The 21,112-nt window shown below is 46.6% G+C and overlaps 1 protein-coding gene across 1 annotated transcript in view; it reads left to right on the forward strand.

Annotated features, from left to right (window-relative positions):
• LOC138267038 (uncharacterized) overlaps positions 1 to 21,112 on the forward strand; it is a 252,245-nt gene that overhangs the window by 206,725 nt on the left and 24,408 nt on the right. The window contains exons 24-25 of the mRNA XM_069215886.1: positions 12,027 to 12,138; positions 13,443 to 13,963. Coding sequence (XP_069071987.1) covers positions 12,027 to 12,138; positions 13,443 to 13,963 — 633 coding nt within the window. The remainder of the gene's footprint in view (positions 1 to 12,026; positions 12,139 to 13,442; positions 13,964 to 21,112) is intronic.

The following is a 21,112-nucleotide window of genomic DNA, read 5'->3' on the forward strand; positions in this document are numbered from 1 at the left end:
GAGGCTTCCCGCGACTCTTTGAACCTAAAGTCCCGACGCCTGGGAGAGACCCTGCACCCGCAGCCCCCAGGACCTGAAGGACCGGACTTTCACTGGAGAAGTGACCCCCAGGAGTCCCTCTCCCTTGCCCAAGTGGAGGTTTCCCCGAGGAATCCCCCCCCTTGCCTGCCTGCAGCGCTGAAGAGATCCCGAGATCTCTCATAGACTAACATTGCGAACCCGACGCTTGTTTCTACACTGCACCCGGCCGCCCCCGCGCCGCTGAGGGTGAAATTTCTGTGTGGGCTTGTGTCCCCCCCGGTGCCCTTCAAAACCCCCCTGGTCTGCCCTCCGAAGACGCGGGTACTTACCTGCAAGCAGACCGGAACCGGGGCACCCCCTTCTCTCCATTCTAGCCTATGCGTTTTGGGCACCACTTTGAACTCTGCACCTGACCGGCCCTGAGCTGCTGGTGTGGTGACTTTGGGGTTGCTCTGAACCCCCAACGGTGGGCTACCTTGGACCAAGAACTAAGCCCTGTAAGTGTCTTACTTACCTGGTTAACCTAACAAATACTTACCTCCCCTAGGAACTGTGAAAATTGCACTAAGTGTCCACTTTTAAAACAGCTATTCGTCAATAACTTGAAAAGTATACATGCAATTTTGATGATTTGAAGTTCCTAAAGTACTTACCTGCAATACCTTTCGAATGAGATATTACATGTAGAATTTGAACCTGTGGTTCTTATAATAAACTAAGAAAAGATATTTTTCTATATAAAAACCTATTGGCTGGATTTGTCTCTGAGTGTGTGTACCTCATTTATTGTCTATGTGTATGTACAACAAATGCTTAACACTACTCCTTGGATAAGCCTACTGCTCGACCACACTACCACAAAATAGAGCATTAGTATTATCTCTTTTTGCCACTATCTTACCTCTAAGGGGAACCCTTGGACTCTGTGCATGCTATTCCTTACTTTGAAATAGCACATACAGAACCAACTTCCTACATTGGTGGATCAGCGGTGGGGTACAAGACTTTGCATTTGCTGGACTACTCAGCCAATACCTGATCACACGACAAATTCCAAAATTGTCATTAGAAATTCATTTTTGCAATTTGAAAGTTTTCTAAATTCTTAAAAGTCCTGCTAGGGCCTTGTGTGTTAAGTCCCTGTTTAGCATTGTCTTTTTAGAGTTTAAAAGTTTGTTAAAAGTTTGAATTAGATTCTAGAAACAGTTTTAGATTCTTAAAAAAGTATTCCAACTCTTAGCAGAATAATGTCTGATACAGAGATGCAGGTGGCGGAACTCGACACCACACCTTACCTCCATCTTAAGATGAGGGAGCTAAGGTCTCTCTGTAATATAAAGAAAATAACCATTGGCTCCAGACCTACCAAAATTCAGCTCCAGGAGCTGTTGGCAGAGTTTGAAAAAGCCAACCCCTCTGATGATGACCTCACAGAGGAAGAAATTAGTGACTTGGAGGCCAATGTCCCTCCTCCAGTCCTAAATAGGGAGAACAGGACCCCTCAAGTCCTGTCTCCAACTGTGTTAGTCAGAAATAGTGAGTCCCTCACAGGAGGGTCCCACATTTCTGAAATCACTGAGGATGCTCTCAGTGAAGATGACCTCCTGTTAGCCAGGATGGCCAAAAGATTGGCTTTAGAGAGACAGCTCCTAGCCATAGAAAGGGAAAGACAAGAGATGGGCCTAGGACCCATCAATGGTGGCAGCAATATAAATAGGGTCAGAGATTCTCCTGACATGTTAAAAATCCCCAAAGGGATTGTGACAAAATATGAAGATGGTGATGACATCACCAAATGGTTCACAGCTTTTGAGAGGGCTTGTGTAACCAGAAAAGTGAACAGATCTCACTGGGGTGCTCTCCTTTGGGAAATGTTCACTGGAAAGTGTAGGGATAGACTCCTCACACTCTCTGGAAAAGATGCAGAATGTTATGACCTCATGAAGGGTACCCTGATTGAGGGCTTTGGATTCTCCACTGAGGAGTACAGGATTAGGTTCAGGGGGGCTCAAAAATCCTCGAGCCAGACCTGGGTTGACTTTGTTGACTACTCAGTGAAAACACTAGATGGTTGGATTCAAGGCAGTGGTGTAATTATGATGGGCTGTACAATTTATTTGTGAAAGAACACCTGTTAAGTAATTGTTTCAATGATAAACTGCATCAGCATCTGGTAGACCTAGGACCAATTTCTCCCCAAGAATTGGGAAAGAAGGCGGACCATTGGGTCAAGACAAGGGTGTCCAAGACTTCAACAGGGGGTGACCAAAAGAAAGGGGTCACAAAGACTCCCCAGGGGAAGGGTGATGAGACAACCAAAACTAAAAATAGTAAAGAGTCTTCTACAGGCCCCCAAAAACCTGCACAGGAGGGTGGGCCCAGAGCCTCTTCACAAAACAATGGGTACAAGGGTAAAAACTTGGATCCTAAAAAGGCCTGGTGTCATAGCTGTAAACAGCATGGACACCAAACTGGAGACAAGGCCTGTCCCAAGAAAGGTTCCACTCCAAACTCCCATCCAGGTAACACTGGTATGGCTAGTCTCCAAGTGGGATCAACAGTGTGCCCAGAGCAAATCAGGGTCCACACTGAAGCTACTCTAGTTTCTGAGGGTGGGGTGGATTTAGCCACACTAGCTGTCTGGCCGCCTAACATGCAAAAATACAGACAGCAACTCTTAATTAATGGGACTAGAATAGAGGGCCTGAGGGATACAGGTGCCAGTGTCACCATGGTGACAGAGAAACTGGTTTCCCCTGGCCAATACCTGACTGGAAAAACTTACACAGTCACCAATGCTGACAATCAGAGAAAAGTACATCCCATGGCAATGGTTACTTTAGAATGGGGAGGGGTCAATGGCCTGAAACAGGTGGTGGTCTCCTCAAATATCCCAGTGGACTGTCTGCTTGGAAATGACCTGGAGTCCTCAGCATGGGCTGAGGTAGAACTAAAAACCCATGCAGCAATGCTGGGTATCCCTGAACTGGTGTGTGTGAAAACAAGAGCACAGTGCAAGGCACAGGGTGAACAAGTAGAGCTGGAGTCTGGAAGAATGGCCCAGCCTACCAAGAGAACAGGAAAGTCAGTTGGGAAACCAACTGCAACACAGCAAAAGAAAGGGAACCTCTCTTCTCAGGAAGAAGTTCTGCCCTCTGAGGGAACTGAGCCTTTGGAGCTTGAACCTTATCAGGTTGAGCTCTTAGGCCCAGGGGGACCCTCAAGGGAGGAGCTGTGTAAGGGACAAGAAACCTGTCCCTCTCTTGAAGGCCTTAGGCAGCAAGCTGCTGAAGAGTCCAAAGGCAAGAAAAGTGGAACGCATAGGGTCTATTGGGAAGATGGACTCCTGTACACTGAGGCCAGAGACCCCAAACCTGGTGCCACTAGGAGAGTGGTAGTGCCTCAGCTGTTCAGGAAGTTCATCCTAACATTGGCCCATGACATTCCCCTTGCTGGACATTTGGGACAAACCAAGACGTGGGAGAGGTTAGTCAACCACTTCTACTGGCCCAATATGTCCAACATGGTTAAGGAGTTTTGCCTCTCCTGCCCCACCTGTCAAGCCAGTGGTAAGACAGGTGGGCATCCAAAGGCCCCCCTCATTCCACTTCCAGTGGTGGGGGTTCCCTTTGAAAGAGTGGGTGTGGACATAGTTGGTCCACTGGAACCTCCCACAGCCTCAGGAAATATGTATATCCTGGTAGTAGTGGATCATGCTACCAGGTATCCTGAAGCTATTCCCCTTAGGTCAACTACTGCCCCTGCAGTAGCCAAGGCCCTCATTGGTATCTTTACCAGAGTGGGTTTCCCTAAGGAGGTGGTGTCTGACCGAGGTACCAACTTCATGTCAGCATACCTAAAGCACATGTGGAATGAGTGTGGAGTGACTTATAAATTCACTACACCATACCATCCACAAACTAATGGCTTGGTTGAGAGATTCAACAAGACATTAAAAGGCATGATCATGGGGCTCCCAGAAAAACTCAAAAGGAGATGGGATGTCCTCTTGCCATGTCTGCTTTTCGCTTACAGAGAGGTGCCACAGAAGGGAGTAGGATTCTCACCCTTTGAACTTCTGTTTGGTCATCCTGTAAGGGGACCACTTGCCCTTGTTAAAGAAGGCTGGGAGAGACCTCTCCATGAGCCTAAACAGGACATAGTGGACTATGTACTTGGCCTTCGCTCTAGAATGGCAGAGTACATGGAAAAGGCAACCAAAAACCTTGAGGCCAGCCAACAGCTCCAGAAGTTTTGGTATGACCAAAAGGCTGCACTGGTTGAGTTCCAACCAGGGCAGAAAGTCTGGGTTCTGGAGCCTGTGGCTCCCAGGGCACTCCAGGACAAATGGAGTGGCCCTTACCCAGTACTAGAAAGGAAGAGTCAGGTCACCTACCTGGTGGACCTGGGCACAAGCAGGAGCCCCAAGAGGGTGATCCATGTGAACCGCCTTAAGCTCTTCCATGACAGGGCTGATGTGAATCTGTTGATGGTAACAGATGAGGATCAGGAGGCAGAGAGTGAACCTCTCCCTGATCTTCTGTCATCAGACCCAAAAGATGGCACAGTAGATGGAGTGATCTACTCGGACACCCTCTCTGGCCAACAGCAAGCTGATTGTAGGAGAGTCCTACAACAGTTTCCTGAACTCTTCTCCTTAACCCCTGGTCAGACACACCTGTGTACCCATGATGTGGACACAGGAGACAGCATGCCTGTCAAAAACAAAATCTTTAGACAGTCTGACCATGTTAAGGAAAGCATCAAGGTGGAAGTCCACAAGATGCTGGAATTGGGAGTAATTGAGCGCTCTGACAGCCCCTGGGCTAGCCCAGTGGTCTTAGTCCCCAAACCTCACACCAAAGATGGAAAGAAAGAGATGAGGTTTTGTGTGGACTACAGAGGGCTCAATTCTGTCACCAAGACAGATGCCCATCCAATTCCAAGAGCTGATGAGCTCATTGATAAATTAGGTGCTGCCAAATTTCTAAGTACCTTTGACTTGACAGCAGGGTACTGGCAAATAAAAATGGCACCTGGAGCAAAAGAAAAGACAGCATTCTCCACACCTGATGGGCATTATCAGTTTACTGTTATGCCCTTTGGTTTAAAGAATGCCCCTGCCACCTTCCAAAGGTTGGTGAATCAAGTCCTTGCTGGCTTGGAGTCCTTTAGCACAGCTTATCTTGATGATATTGCTGTCTTTAGCTCCACCTGAAGAAGGTTTTGAAGGCTCTGCAATCTGCAGGCCTCTCTATCAAGGCATCCAAATGCCAGATAGGGCAGGGAACTGTGGTTTACTTGGGCCACCTTGTAGGTGGAGGCCAAGTTCAGCCACTCCAACCCAAGATCCAGACTATTCTGGACTGGGTAGCTCCAAAAACCCAGACTCAAGTCAGGGCATTCCTTGGCTTGACTGGGTATTACAGGAGGTTTGTGAAGGGATATGGATCCATTGTGACAGCCCTCACTGAACTCACCTCCAAGAAAATGCCCAAGAAAGTGAACTGGACTGTGGAATGCCAACAGGCCTTTGACACCCTGAAACAGGCAATGTGCTCAGCACCAGTTCTAAAAGCTCCAGATTATTCTAAGCAGTTCATTGTGCAGACTGATGCCTCTGAACATGGGATAGGGGCAGTTTTGTCCCAAACAAATGATGATGGCCTTGACCAGCCTGTTGCTTTCATTAGCAGGAGGTTACTCCCCAGGGAGCAGCGTTGGAGTGCCATTGAGAGGGAGGCCTTTGCTGTGGTTTGGTCCCTGAAGAAGCTGAGACCATACCTCTTTGGGACTCACTTCCTAGTTCAAACTGACCACAGACCTCTCAAATGGCTGATGCAAATGAAAGGTGAAAATCCTAAACTGTTGAGGTGGTCCATCTCCCTACAGGGAATGGACTTTATAGTGGAACACAGACCTGGGACTGCCCATGCCAATGCAGATGGCCTTTCCAGGTTCTTCCACTTAGAAAATGAAGACTCTCTTGGGAAAGGTTAGTCTCATCCTCTTTTGGGGGGGGGTTGTGTAAGGAAATGCCTCCTTGGCATGGTTGCCCCCTGACTTTTTGCCTTTGCTGATGCTATGTTTACAATTGAAAGTGTGCTGAGGCCTGCTAACCAGGCCCCAGCACCAGTGTTCTTTCCCTAACCTGTACTTTTGTATCCACAATTGGCAGACCCTGGCACCCAGATAAGTCCCTTGTAACTGGTACTTCTAGTACCAAGGGCCCTGATGCCAAGGAAGGTCTCTAAGGGCTGCAGCATGTCTTATGCCACCCTGGAGACCTCTCACTAAGCACAGACACTCTGCTTGCCAGCTTGTGTGTGCTAGTGAGGACAAAACGAGTAAGTCGACATGGCACTCCCCTCAGGGTGCCATGCCAGCCTCTCACTGCCTATGCAGTATAGGTAAGACACCCCTCTAGCAGGCCTTACAGCCCTAAGGCAGGGTGCCCTATACCATAGGTGAGGGTACCAGTGCATGAGCATGGTACCCCTACAGTGTCTAAACAAAACCTTAGACATTGTAAGTGCAGGGTAGCCATAAGAGTATATGGTCTGGGAGTTTGTCAAACACGAACTCCACAGCACCATAATGGCTACACTGAAAACTGGGAAGTTTGGTATCAAACTTCTCAGCACAATAAATGCACACTGATGCCAGTGTACATTTTATTGTAAAATACACCCCAGAGGGCACCTTAGAGGTGCCCCCTGAAACTTAACCGACTATCTGTGTAGGCTGACTAGTTTTAGCAGCCTGCCACAAACCGAGACATGTTGCTGGCCCCATGGGGAGAGTGCCTTTGTCACTCTGAGGCCAGTAACAAAGCCTGCACTGGGTGGAGATGGTAACACCTCCCCCAGGCAGGAATTGTCACACCTGGCGGTGAGCCTCAAAGGCTCACCTCCTTTGTGCCAACCCAGCAGGACACTCCAGCTAGTGGAGTTGCCCGCCCCCTCCGGCCAGGCCCCACTTTTGGCGGCAAGGCCGGAGAAAATAATGAGAAAAACAAGGAGGAGTCACTGGCCAGTCAGGACAGCCCCTAAGGTGTCCTGAGCTGAAGTGACTCTAACTTTTAGAAATCCTCCATCTTGCAGATGGAGGATTCCCCCAATAGGGTTAGGATTGTGACCCCCTCCCCTTGGGAGGAGGCACAAAGAGGGTGTACCCACCCTCAGGGCTAGTAGCCATTGGCTACTAACCCCCCAGACCTAAACACGCCCTTAAATTTAGTATTTAAGGGCTACCCTGAACCCTAGAAAATTAGATTCCTGCAACTACAAGAAGAAGGACTGCCCAGCTGAAAACCCCTGCAGCGGAAGACCAGAAGACGACAACTGCCTTGGCTCCAGAAACTCACCGGCCTGTCTCCTGCCTTCCAAAGATCCTGCTCCAGCGACGCCTTCCAAAGGGACCAGCGACCTCGACATCCTCTGAGGACTGCCCCTGCTTCGAAAAGACAAGAAACTCCCGAGGACAGCGGACCTGCTCCAAGAAAGGCTGCGACTCTGTTTCCAGCAGCTTTAAAGAACCCTGCAAGCTCCCCGCAAGAAGCGTGAGACTTGCAACACTGCACCCGGCGACCCCGACTCGGCTGGTGGAGATCCGACACCTCAGGCGGGACCCCAGGACTACTCTGATACTGTGAGTACCAAAACCTGTCCCCCCTGAGCCCCCACAGCGCCGCCTGCAGAGGGAATCCCGAGGCTTCCCCTGACCGCGACTCTTTGAACCTAAAGTCCCGACGCCTGGGAGAGACCCTGCACCCGCAGCCCCCAGGACCTGAAGGACCGGACTTTCACTGGAGAAGTGACCCCCAGGAGTCCCTCTCCCTTGCCCAAGTGGAGGTTTCCCCGAGGAATCCCCCCCTTGCCTGCCTGCAGCGCTGAAGAGATCCCGAGATCTCTCATAGACTAACATTGCGAACCCGACGCTTGTTTCTACACTGCACCCGGCCGCCCCCGCGCCGCTGAGGGTGAAATTTCTGTGTGGGCTTGTGTCCCCCCCGGTGCCCTACAAAACCCCCCTGGTCTGCCCTCCGAAGACGCGGGTACTTACCTGCAAGCAGACCGGAACCGGGGCACCCCCTTCTCTCCATTCTAGCCTATGCGTTTTGGGCACCACTTTGAACTCTGCACCTGACCGGCCCTGAGCTGCTGGTGTGGTGACTTTGGGGTTGCTCTGAACCCCCAACGGTGGGCTACCTTGGACCAAGAACTAAGCCCTGTAAGTGTCTTACTTACCTGGTTAACCTAACAAATACTTACCTCCCCTAGGAACTGTGAAAATTGCACTAAGTGTCCACTTTTAAAACAGCTATTCGTCAATAACTTGAAAAGTATACATGCAAATTTGATGATTTGAAGTTCCTAAAGTACTTACCTGCAATACCTTTCGAATGAGATATTACATGTAGAATTTGAACCTGTGGTTCTTAAAATAAACTAAGAAAAGATATTTTTCTATATAAAAACCTATTGGCTGGATTTGTCTCTGAGTGTGTGTACCTCATTTATTGTCTATGTGTATGTACAACAAATGCTTAACACTACTCCTTGGATAAGCCTACTGCTCGACCACACTACCACAAAATAGAGCATTAGTATTATCTCTTTTTGCCACTATCTTACCTCTAAGGGGAACCCTTGGACTCTGTGCATGCTATTCCTTACTTTGAAATAGCACATACAGAACCAACTTCCTACAACAGCATTCAGTGTATTAATATTAGCTGGTGTAGGAAGTTGGCTCTGTATGCACTATTTCAAAGTAAGGAATAGTATTCACAGAGTCCAAGGGTTCCCCTTAGAGGTAAGATAGTGGCAAAAAGAGATAATACTAATGCTCTATTTTGTGGTAGTGTGGTCGAGCAGTAGACTTATCAAAGGAGTAGTGTTAAGCATTTGTTGTACACACACAGGCAATAAATGAAGAACACACACTCAGAGACAATTCCAGGCCAATAGGTTTTTGTATAGAAAAATATATTTTCTTAGTTTATTTTAAGAACCACAGGCTCAAGATTAACATGTAATACTTCAAATGAAAGGTATTGCAGGTAGGTACTTTAAATTTGCAAAATAGCATATACAGTTTTCACATAAATGATATACAGCAATTTTAAAACTAGACACAGTGCAATTTTCAACAGTTCCTGGGGGAGGTAAGTGTTTGTTAGTTTTTGCAGGTAAGTAAACCACCTACGGGGTTCAAGTTTGGATCCAAGGTAGCCCACCGTTGGGGGTTCAGAGCAACCCCAAAGTTACCACACCAGCAGCTCAGGGCCGGTCAGGTGCAGAGGTCAAAGTGGTGCCCAAAATGCATAGGCTTCAATGGAGAAGGGGGTGCCCCGGTTCCAGTCTGCCAGCAGGTAAGTACCCGCGTCTTCGGAGGGCAGACCAGGGGGGTTTTGTAGGGCACTGGGGGGACACAAGTCCACACAGAAAGTACACCCTCAGCAGCACGGGGGCGGCCGGGTGCAGTGTGCAAACACACGTCGGGTTTTCAATTGGAATCAATGGGAGACCAAGGGGTCTCTTCAGCGATGCAGGCAAGGGGGGGGCTCCTGGGGGTAGCCACCACCTGGGCAAGGGAGAGGGCCTCCTGGGGGGTCACTCCTGCACTGGAATTCCGATTTTTCAGGTCCTGGGGGCTGCGGGTGCAGAGTCTTTTTCCAGGCGTCTGGATCTGGGAGTCAGGCAGTCGCGGTCAGGGGGAGCCTCGGGATTCCCTCTGCAGGCGTCGCTGTGGGGGCAACTCTGGCTACTCACGGTCTCGTAGTCGCCGGGGAGTCCTCCCTGAAGTGATTGTTCTCCACAAGTTGAGCCGGGGGTGTCGGGTGCAGAGTTGCAAGTCTCAAGCTTCTGGCGGGAAACGCAATTGTCTTTTAAGTTGCTTCTTTGGAAACAAAGTTGCAGTCTTGGGACAGCCACCACCTGGGCTAGGCAGAGAGTCGCCTGGGGGTCACTCCTGCACTGAGGTTTGGTTCCTTCAGGTCCTGGGGGCTGCGGGTGCAGTGCTTGGTCCAGGCGTCGGGTCCCTTCTTACAGGCAGTCGCGGTCGGGGGGCCTCTGGATTCTCTCTGCAGGCGTTGCTGTGTGGGTCCAGGGGGGTCGTCTCAGGCTACTCAAGGGGTCGCAGTCGCTGGGGAGTCCTCCCTGTGGTGTTGGTTCTCTGGATCTTGAGCCGGAGGCGTTTGGTGCAGAGTGTGAAGTCTCACGCTTCCGGCGGGAAGAGTGAGGTCTTTGAAGTTGAAGAAAAGTTGCAAGTTTGTTGCAGTTTGTTGAGCAGAGCTGCTGCTCTCTGGAGTTTCTTGGTCCTGGGGCTCAGGGCAGTCCTCTGAGGTTTCAGAGGTCTCTGGTCCCTGTTGGATGTGTCGCTGGTTGCAGGTTCTCGACTCAGGAGACAGGCCGGTAGGGCAGTTGACGTCCTCTCTGCAGGCTTGTAGGTCAGCAGTCCTTCTTCTTTAGTTCAGGTTGAAGGAATCTGATTTCCTGGGTTCTGGGGTGCCCCTAAATACAAAATTTAGGGGTGTGTTTAAGTCTGGGAGGGCCGCAGCCAATGGCTACTGTCCTGGAGGGTGGCTACACCCTCTTTGCAGGGGTCACCTCAGCTCAGGGCTCCTTAGGGATGTCCTGACTGATGGTTGACTCCTCCTTGTTTTCCTAATTATCTCCTCCAGCTTTGCTGCCAAAAGTGGGGGCAGTGGTCGGAGGGGCGGGCATCTCCACTAGCTGGGATGCCCTGTGGCACTGTAACAAAAGGGGTGAGCTTTTGAGGCTCACTCCCAGGTGTTACATTTCGTACAGGGGGAGGTGTGAAGCACCTCCACCCAGTACAGGCTTTGTTCCTGGCCACAGAGTGACAAAGGCACTCTCCCCATGTGGCCAGCAACTCGTCTGGTTGTGGCAGGCTGGCAGAAGCTGGTCACCCCTACATTAGAAGTCGGGTTGGTATTCAGGGGACATCTTTAAGATGCCCTCTGGGTGCATGTTACTATAAATTGCACACTGGCATCAGTGTGCATTTATTGTGCTGAGAAGTGTGATACCAAACTTCCCAGATTTCATTGTAGCCGTTATGGAACTGTAGAGTTCGTGTTTGACAAACTCCCAGACTATATACTCTTTATGGCTACCCTGCACTTACAATGTCTAAGAATTGTCTTAGACACTGTAGGGGCATAGTGCTCATGCACATATGCCCTCACCTGTGCTATAGTGCCCCCCTCCCTTAGGGTTGTAAGGCCTGCTAGAGGGGTGACTTACCTATGCCACAGGCAGTGTGAGGTTTGCATGGCACTCTGAGGGGAGGGCCATGTCGACTTAGTCTTTTTCTCCCCACTAGCTCTATGGAACACATGTGCTGTCTTTAATGATTACATACTTTATCATCACATGATCATTCTCTTAATGCTTAATATTCACATGCATAGACTTTAGTCTTGAAAAAACACAATCTGGGGTGGAGTCTGTGTGCCGGGACTTTAAATGTTTCAAGGATGTATTACAAGTCATCTTGAAACCAAATCTCCTTTGGAAAAAAAAAGAAAAGTAGTTGGGGACTGAGCCCAGTACTAGACGACTTGCTGGTGGATGTCATGTGAGTCTCCAGCATTACAAGCTGTAAACTGATTGGTAACGGGTAAAAAATGTTTTTTTGTATTTAATGAATGTTGTTAGAGAATATTTTTATACTGTTCTGGAATTTCGACTTATTTTTATTTGGTATTTTGCTGGTTTGCAGTTAGCTTGACAGTTGAGGTATTTGGTAAATTTCATGCAGGGCTTGAGCCTATTTTTATAGGATTGTTAAATAGTAGGTCAGAGCCTCTCTGCCAACCCTACTTGACGGTTATATTTTCTTGTTTCAGCTTTTTCATGTTGATCGTAAAAGAAGCTGTACGTTCTCAGATTCAAATTATAGGTGACATGTGAAGTGTGCTTTGCTTCAGAAACTGTAAACTTCTTTATTAAGTTTGTCTTTTATTTTTTCCACAGTTGATGCTGCAACAAAGGATACAGCTGAGAAACTGGCCCAGTTTGTTGCACAGATGGGACCAGAAATTGAAAAATTCAGTATGGAGAACAGTGATAGTAATCCAGAATTTTGGTGAGTCTTAATCAGAAAAATAAATGCCTAAGTCCTTTCACATTCTCCCATTATGACTAACCTAAGAACCTCTGACTCTGCATGGCCTAAAACCGCCACTCCGGCGTATTTAAGCAAAAGTTATGCATGGCGTTGGGTATAGCAAGACTTCCACTTAACATGTGAAAGCTGCTCACCCATCTCTGTCTATTTTCAACATTGGTAGCTGGACTTTATGTAAAATTGAGGGTAATGTGAGGAATTATCCGTCTGTTACTCAGTTTCCCTTAACAAAACAAAAAAAAAATACAAAAATACTGAAGTTGTGGAAAAAGTAATGGTAAGACTGAGCAAATTCTGCAGGTCGGCTTCTCAGGCTGCAAGGGATATCCCTCTCAGGATGCACTGTCTCTTCAACACCAAAGTGGCAAGCTTCATCATCTGGTCATGCTCCACGTTGGGTGGCTGGCGTTTTTTCACAGCCTGTGTGGTCAAGCTGGGCAAAAAGCCCATGATCTTGCTTGTCTGGAGCATGTTGCTGTAGGATAGATTGGAAAGAGTTTAAAGGTGGCTCTGGAATTGAAAGTATTATTTACTTATTTATATTCCCAGAATTAATCCATATTAAGATTTAAAACAGAGACCTGAACTCCTAGGGCACATGTGGTCCCACTGTACTATTACATGGTCAGCATGTTTCTTGCCTACATTTCCCAGTGATGTCATCAGCATTTCTTCAGGGCCTATGTAACCCTAATATATTTAGGAAAGCACTCAGTGTAGACGAATTGTGCTTTAGGCTGAACTTTCAGTCAGTGGCAGGGTGTTATAAGTGAAGGTGAGTGTTGGTCAAAACCACAATGGTAACTTGCTGGGTATAATTGTAGAGAAAGACACAGTGTTTCTTACAGCAGTGGCTGGTTGTCAAGGGCATGCTGTTTTCCAGCAGCAATTAACTTAGTCAAGGACACAATTTTATCCGGTAGTGGTCTGTGCAAGTCAAGGGCACAGCGTTGTCCTTTTGAGGTCAGCGTTGGTCAGTGGTGCATCCTGTGTCAGTCAGTGCAATTTCCAAAATACTCTCCTCCTAGTACAATTTTCCCTCTGACCTGAACACCTGCTCCTTTACCTGTGATTTCTGTCTCTGACTGCTTTGCATGTCTGGTGCGCACTGTAGTCTTTTAGACATTTTCATTTTATTTCTAAACCATTTCATTTCAGAGCAATTTCTAATTGAGCCTTGGGGTGGAAGTAGTTAACGGTAGAGAACACATGGGCTTTGAACACCATAAGCTCTAACTTTACAATTATTATTTGTTTCACAGGTTTTTACATGCAAAGAATAGTCCAGCTTACAAATACTATCAAATGAAGATTACTGAATTCCGTCGAGCCATGGGAATACCTGATGACTATTTTGAAAGATTAGCCCTTGAAGAAGCAGCTAAGGCACAAGCACTTGCTGAATCTTCTAAAGTGCCCGAGACAGAAAGTAAACTTCCGGAGCCCGAAAAGAAAGTTTCAGGGGCTGGAGCTGCAAAACAACCGTCTCCTGAATCCAAGTCTTCCCCGCACATCGCCTCAGAAACCTCAGGTCAGAAGCAAGAAGTGGCAGGCACCAGTGTGTCAGCGAAGCAGCCCTTCCAGCTCCTTGAACAAATGGCAGCTGTGTTGCCACAGGCTGCTTTCGGTGAATGGCAGCAAAGCATGACCTTAACTGATGCCTCGCAGGCGACATTGACTACTTCTGTGCCTGCCCCAGCTCAACTCCCACGGAAGAGGGTTGGAGCTCTGAAGGTTGGAATGCTTCCATCAAAGAGGGTGTGCCTGGTGGAGGACTTGAAAGGTAAGTCTTGTGGCACTGGCAAGAGTGCATACTAAACCGTTTACTTTGGTTTTATTAGGGATATCTAGTTTATTTTGGCTGCGATATTTGGGAAGCCCATAGAAATATTTTCCCACCTTTTCTCTCTACGTTTATTTTATCTTGATTATTGCTTTCAGTTGATCGTTTACTTCAGTTTCCACTACCATGTATTCAGACTTGTATGTTCCGGCCAGGGCACCACAGAGCATGGAAAAACTAGAGTGCATGAAACTTGCCTCCTGAATTCCAGTCATCTATTTCATACATCCTCCCCATGTCTGAGTTTTAGGTGGCAGGACTTAGCTCTGCAGTGCATTTGTTGCTGTTCACATAGGCTTATTTTCTTGTGCCACTCTTGTCTTGAGGGTATCTCCACACTTATATAGTTCATCTGTTTTCCTTGTGTGCCAGAGTTCACTGACTGCAAATAGTACTGAAAGTGGCACTGCTGGTTTTCTACAAGAGACTGGCATAAATATTGTTTACAATAGTTTTTGGACCCTGGACCCTTTGCCTCCCTGTACCTTCCTTTTCATGATTTCTGTTCCTTTTGGGACTGTGAAGAAAAATCTCCATCAGTCAGTTGTCTGAGAATGGGACATCCTGGCATAGATGGTTGTGTATTTTCATCACTAGAGGCATGTTGCAGTAATAGTTCTGATTATGCTATAGTTTAGTCTTTGTTGCATGTTGATGTAGTAGTTGATTTAATGGGGTTGAGCAAGTTACCTAGCCTTTGTTTAGAAACAATTTTGTAGGTTCTTTACTCTATCTCAGGCTACACATCACTTTTCTTTTGCATCAACTCTTGTAGTTTTTTTCCTCTGCATAATATTTCTGTGGAAAGCACATTATTTGAGCATATTTGGTTATTTTTCCTTGTAGTTAACCATTGGCAAACTATCCCAAGCCCAGTTTGTCATTGTGTGCCATTGTTTTTCATCTTCCCGTGCTGCTCTTTTGAGGCTTGAGGAGTACAAAGATCATTCTTAGAGGTGTCTGCCAAGCCTAATTTAAAGCACATTCGTTGGAGAAGAAAAAAATGAAAAAATCCAGGTCAAATATTGGTGCCCTCCAGTTTTTATAAGAAAATTCTGTTGGAACAAAGGCAGTTTTCAGTTATTCTCCCCACCCAGAAAGCTTAGCATCAATAGAGTTAAAATGAGCTTTATAGCTTTTTTAGATCTGATATCTGTATCCTGCATTTTAGGAAGGGGGGGGTGTAGGAAGCTGGCTCTGTATGCACTATTTCAAAGTAAGGAATAGTATGCACAGAGTCCAAGGGTTCCCTTTAGAGGTAAGATAGTGGCAAAAAGAGATAATACTAATGCTCTATTTTGTGGTAGTGTGGTCGAGCAGTAGGCTTATCAAAGGAGTAGTGTTAAGCATTTGTTGTACATACACACAGGCAATAAATGAGGAACACACACTCCGAGACAATTCCAGGCCAATAGGTTTTTGTATAGAAAAATATATTTTCTTAGTTTATTTTAAGAACCACAGGTTCAAATTCTACATGTAATCTCATTTGAACGGTATTGCAGGTAAGTACTTTATTCAAAGTTCCTAATCACAATAGCATATATACTTTTCACATAAAACACATATAGCTATTTTAAAAGTGGACACAGTGCAATTTTCACAGTTCCTGGGGGAGGTAAGTTATTGTTAGTTCTTGCAGGTAAGTAAACCACCTACGGGGTTCAAATTGGGGTCCAGGGTAGCCCATCGTTGGGGGTTCAGAGCAACCCCAAAGTCACCACACCAGCAGCTCGGGGCCGGTCAGGTGCAGAGTTCAAAGTGGTGCCCAAAACACATAGGCTTCAATGGAGAAGGGGGTGCCCCGGTTCCAGTCTGCCAGCAGGTAAGTCTTCGGAGGGCAGACCAGAGGGTTTTTGTAGGGCACCGGGGGGGACACAAGTCAGCACAGAAAGTACACCCTCAGCAGCACTGGGGCTGCAGGGTGCAAACACGCGTTGGGTTTTCAATAGGTTTCAATGAGAGACCAAGGGGTCTCTTTAGCGATGCAGGCCGGCAAGGGGGAGGGGGGGGGCTCCTCAGGGTAGCCACCACCTGGGCAAGGGAGAGGGCCTCCTGGGGGGGTCACTCCTGCACTGGAGTTCCGATCCTTCAGGTCCTGATGGCTGCGGGTGCAGGGTCTTTTCCAGGCGTCGGGATTTTAGAGTCAGGCAGTCACGGTCAGGGGGAGCCTCGGGATTCCCTCTGCAGGTGTTGCTGTGGGGACTCAGGGGGGACAACTTTGGTTACTCACAGTCTTGGAGTCGCCGGGGGGTCCTCCCTGTAGCGTTGTTTCTCCACCAGTCGAGTCGGGGTCGCCGGGTGCAGTGTTGCAAGTCTCACGCTTCTTGCGGGGATTGCAGGGGTCTTTAAATCTGCTCCTCTGGAAACAAAGTTGCAGTCTTTGTTGAACAGGGCCGCTGTTCTCGGGAGTTTCTTGGTCTTTTGGAAGCAGGGCAGTCCTCTGAGGATTCAGAGGTCGCTGGTCCTGGGGAAAGCGTCGCTGGAGCTGTTTTCATCCGAAGGAGGGAGACAGGCCGGTAGGTCTGGGGCCAAAGCAGTTGGTGTCTCCGTCTTCTCTGCAGGGTTTTTCAGCTCAGAAGTCCTCTTCTTAAGTTGCAGGAATCTGAGTTCCTAGGTTCAGGGGAGCCCCTAAATTCAGAATTTAGGGGTGTGTTTAGGTCAGGGAGGGCAGTAGCCAATGGCTACTAGCCCTGAGGGTGGCTACACCCTCTTTGTGCCTCCTCCCAAGGGTAGGGGGTCACATTCTTATCCCTATTGGGGGGATCCTCCATCTGCAAGATGGAGCATTCCTAAAAGTCAATCACTTCAGCTCAGGTTGCCTTAGGGGCTGTCCTGACTGGTCAGTGACTCCTCCTTGTTTTTCTCATTATCTCCTCCGGCCTTGCCGCCAAAAGTGGGGCCGTGACCGGAGGGGGCGGGCAACTCCACTAGCTGGAATGCCCTGTGGTGCTGGAACAAAGGGGGTGAGCCTTTGAGGCACACCGCCAGGTGTTACAGTTCCTGCAGGGGGAGGTGAGAAGCACCTCCACCCAGTACAGGCTTTGTTACTAGCTACAGAGTGACAAAGGCACTCTCCCCATGTGGCCAGCAACATGTCTCGGGGTGGCTGGCTGCTGCAACCAGTCAGCCTACACAGGTAGTCGGATAAGGTTTCAGGGGGCACCTCTAAGGTGCCCTCTGGGGTGTATTTTACAATAAAATGTACACTGGCATCCGTGTGCATTTATTGTGCTGAGAAGTTTGATACCACACTTAACAGTTTTCAGTGTAGCCATTATGGTGCTGTGGAGTTCGTGTTTGACAGACTCCCAGACCATATACTCTTATGGCGACCCTGCACTTACAATGTCTAAGGTTTGGCTTAGACACTGTAGGGGCACAGTGCTCATGCACTGGTGCCCTCACCTATGGTATAGTGCACCCTGCCTTAGGGCGGTAAGGCCTGCTAAAGGGGTGACTTATCTATACTGCATAGGCAGTGTGAGGTTGGCATGGCACCCTGAGGGGAGTGCCATGTCGTTTTACTCGTTTTGTCCTCACCAGCACACACAAGCTGGCAAGCAGTGTGTCTGTGCTGAGTGAGGGGTCCCCAGGGTGGCATAAGATATGCTGCAGCCCTTAGAGACCTTCCCTGGCATCAGGGCCCTTGGTACCAGGGGTACCAGTTACAAGGGACTTACCTGGATGCCAGGCTGTGCCAATTGTGAAAACAAAGGTACAGGTTAGGGAAAGAACACTGGTGCTGGGGCCTGGTTAGCAGGCCTCAACACACTTTCAATTCAAAACATAGCATCAGCAAAGGCAAAAAGTCAGGGGGTAACCATGCCAAGGAGGCATTTCCTTACAGGGGGTTGCCCCTTCTTTGATACTGTTGGAATTTGGCTTTACCCCCTTGACAACTTTTACAGTCGGCCTTTATTTTGTGCACAGGAAGATGTTCCATTTGGCTGCTGCCACGGCCCACTCTAATAGTTCTAAAGAACAACAGTGCATCGCAAGTTAATTGGTGTGTTTAGTTTTCCTAGGAAATATGAGTCAATGAGCACTTTTTAAAAGAAAGAGAATATTTTTCGAATTTACTTTTGCTTTTTGTAAGACCATAACTTCTTATTTGAAAAAGGAACAATTTAGAAAATCTACAAAAGAGGCAATGTAGCCCAATTCCTTTATTTTCTTTAAAAAATAAACACTTTCTTTTGATACGTTTCTTTATTGGCATGTAAATTAATAAAAAACAACTTACAATGCAAGACTCTCCCAGACAGTGAAATAAAATATACGTAAATACAGGTGAGCATTAATACATATATAATATTTCTTTCTTCACACACATGCCATCTTTTTGTGCAGTTGGCTGCTTGTGGCAGGACAAAAGGCAAACATATTTCCTCATGATCTGTGTATCACTTCACATTCTTGACAAGGGTAACTTTTGCAGGGCTTCTTACAGGTGCACCCTAAAGGACCATGAGAATATTTGCCTTAATGATCAGAAAGAACAGTCCAAACTGCAAGACGTCCTTGGGGGACAACTGGGAGATCAGAGGAGTGAGAGCCTTCTATCAGTACTCCTCATCTGAAGTCCATTTAGCAGCCTTTACTGTCTCGAGAAAATGACCTTGACAAAGTTTTTTTTCCCAATATACCAGTGGTTAGGGGTTTTGTAGGGCATTGGAAGTGTGTTTCCCTCATTTCTCTCTGTGGAAATCAAATATTGTTCTCACACATCTCATGGTTCTCACTTTCCAGCTATTTATCCTGATATTTCTGTAGCATCTTTCATGGAAATCTACTTCCATAGCATCTGAATGCATGGTCTGCATAATTCACCCAAAGCAGTCTCATGATTCCGCTCAGTGCTCCATACGAATAAGCAGATCATGCAGACTCATTTTAAGTTTCTCCCTCAGTGGATTTGCATGTAAATTAAACTATTGCCTTCCCAGCGTTCTTTCAGAATCCTATTTCCACAGGTTGAGATCTCTTCATACATTGGATGTCTGGAGAGTGCTTAAGATAGTAGGTAAAACATAAGATACACGTAAATAAACAATTATTTGTAATCGATGGTCCCAGATCTCCTGTATCCAGCTATGGTACAACACAGCAAGTAAGACACCATTTCAGCAACCAAGGGCTGCTCTTCCTAAGGTAAACCTGCTGCTGTTTATTGAGAAATGGTCCTGTGATGACAAGTTGAAAAGCAACCACCTGGTGGTCTTAGCATGCGTTTACCAGGCACTATTTTCTATAGTCTGTTGTAACCATGCTTACTGACGTCCCTGAAAAACCTTTTTGCCCATTTTCTTTTTCCTCTGCTTTTCTGTTGGGGTGGGCTTGCTATTATGTTTATTGCTTTAGTTACGCCTAGGCAATAATTTCAATCACGCCAGTGTAATACACATAATTTCGGGAATTTTGCATTAACGGTTGTTGCAAGAAGTTCCTGAAAGTTCACCATTCCCCACTTGTGTAATTTCCTGCCATTCATGTTAAAAATTTACAGCGAACATGCAATTCAGGCAGAATATTTACCATGCATACAGCAGCATCAGACGCAAGCAGCTGTTGTTCAGTGCTTTTGTTTGAATGAATTCTCTCTCCGAAAAGTGACGCAGGGAGGCATTTTGTGCTAAATGCTGCACAAAATGACAGATTTGCATTTTCTGTAATTACGCTTAATTTCAAGTGAAGACACAAAAGCAAATTGCGTGAATTCCACACACCGCATTTATGATCATCATCAATGGATGCACCCATGAGGAGAAGGATTTACAGGCCTGTATAGCATTGTCCTTGTTTACTTCTCTTCATTTCTTTTAAAAACCTAAGATTTTTTTCTTTCTTTGTAGCTTAAACATCTTATGACAGTGGTATAATTTCATTTTTAAGAGTTTTCTTTAAGTAAATACCTGGAATTGGCCAACATAACCTGCTTTATATGCTTTTTTGTCCTTCAAATAAGATACTGTCTTTTTTTGTTGTGAAAAAATGACAGAAAAATATGTTCTTCCTTTTAAAATGTGCTCCAAGATCCCTCGAGTGGGTGGGCGATTCAGTGTTTGATTTCAGTGTAGTTTCCCCTTTGTACATGCTCACTGACAAAGTGGCTAAGAAATAGGATGTCTGGACTTGTGACCTTCATGTTGTATGTCTCTTAAATGTTTATTATTGTTTGTTTTATGCTGATGCAGTGCAGAGGATGTTTTTAGATTCATTGTATCACGAAAGTCTAATCCCAGGATTTCAGATTACACATTTTAACAATGTACGACAATCTATAACAGCAGTTATACAATAAATTGGACATGTCCTAGATAAGTGAAATATTTGCTTGTATTTTATTATGTCTAACACAGGTGTCTCCTACCAGTCGGTCACGAGCTACCAGTACCTCCCAGACACCTTCAGCGAAGCTCGCAACCACACTTTTTTTTTCTTCTTCTTCTAAGCACAGGGTCAACTTTTCCTTTTAAAGTTAAGGGAAGGCTGTGTTTATTTTTGGTTCTTATCACGTTGCAAACAGCAGGGCCTGATAATGAGCTGTGCTTAGTAGATTTATGACCCAGGCTGGGGTACTGAAGCACTGAAGTATTTAACTCCTAAACAAAAGTTCTTGTCAACGCAATAATGGAGCGTGAAAACAAAATAATGTTTCCGAATGTTGGTAAATTGGAAAAAATTCAAATGAAGGGTTACCTTAATGATTGTTAACTCTTCATTTTAATTTTCTCCCATTTGAAAGTGTCCCATTTACAAATAGCAGGCCTCCCAGTGGCCAATAGACACTGTGCCATATGTATAACTGAAAAATACGTTTTTTTGTTGTTGTTTTTTTAGGTGGGAGAAATTTTAAGTGCAGAAAAAAGCTCCATATGTTGAACGTTTTTGAAGGACATTTCTTCTGCACTTCACAATTTTCCCTTTTTAAAAAATGGGTGTGTTGTACATTTAACTGTGCCACGTATGGCGAAAGGTATGTCTTGTGCATGTCACAAGTACATACTCACAGGCTTTGTCACCCATACTTGTATATCCCACTCATGCGCACACTTGTTCATACATCCCCAAAGACCATGACAAAAG

Source organism: Pleurodeles waltl, chromosome 12, assembly GCF_031143425.1.
Source record: "Pleurodeles waltl isolate 20211129_DDA chromosome 12, aPleWal1.hap1.20221129, whole genome shotgun sequence".
In the NCBI taxonomy this organism is placed as follows: Eukaryota; Metazoa; Chordata; class Amphibia; order Caudata; family Salamandridae; genus Pleurodeles; species Pleurodeles waltl.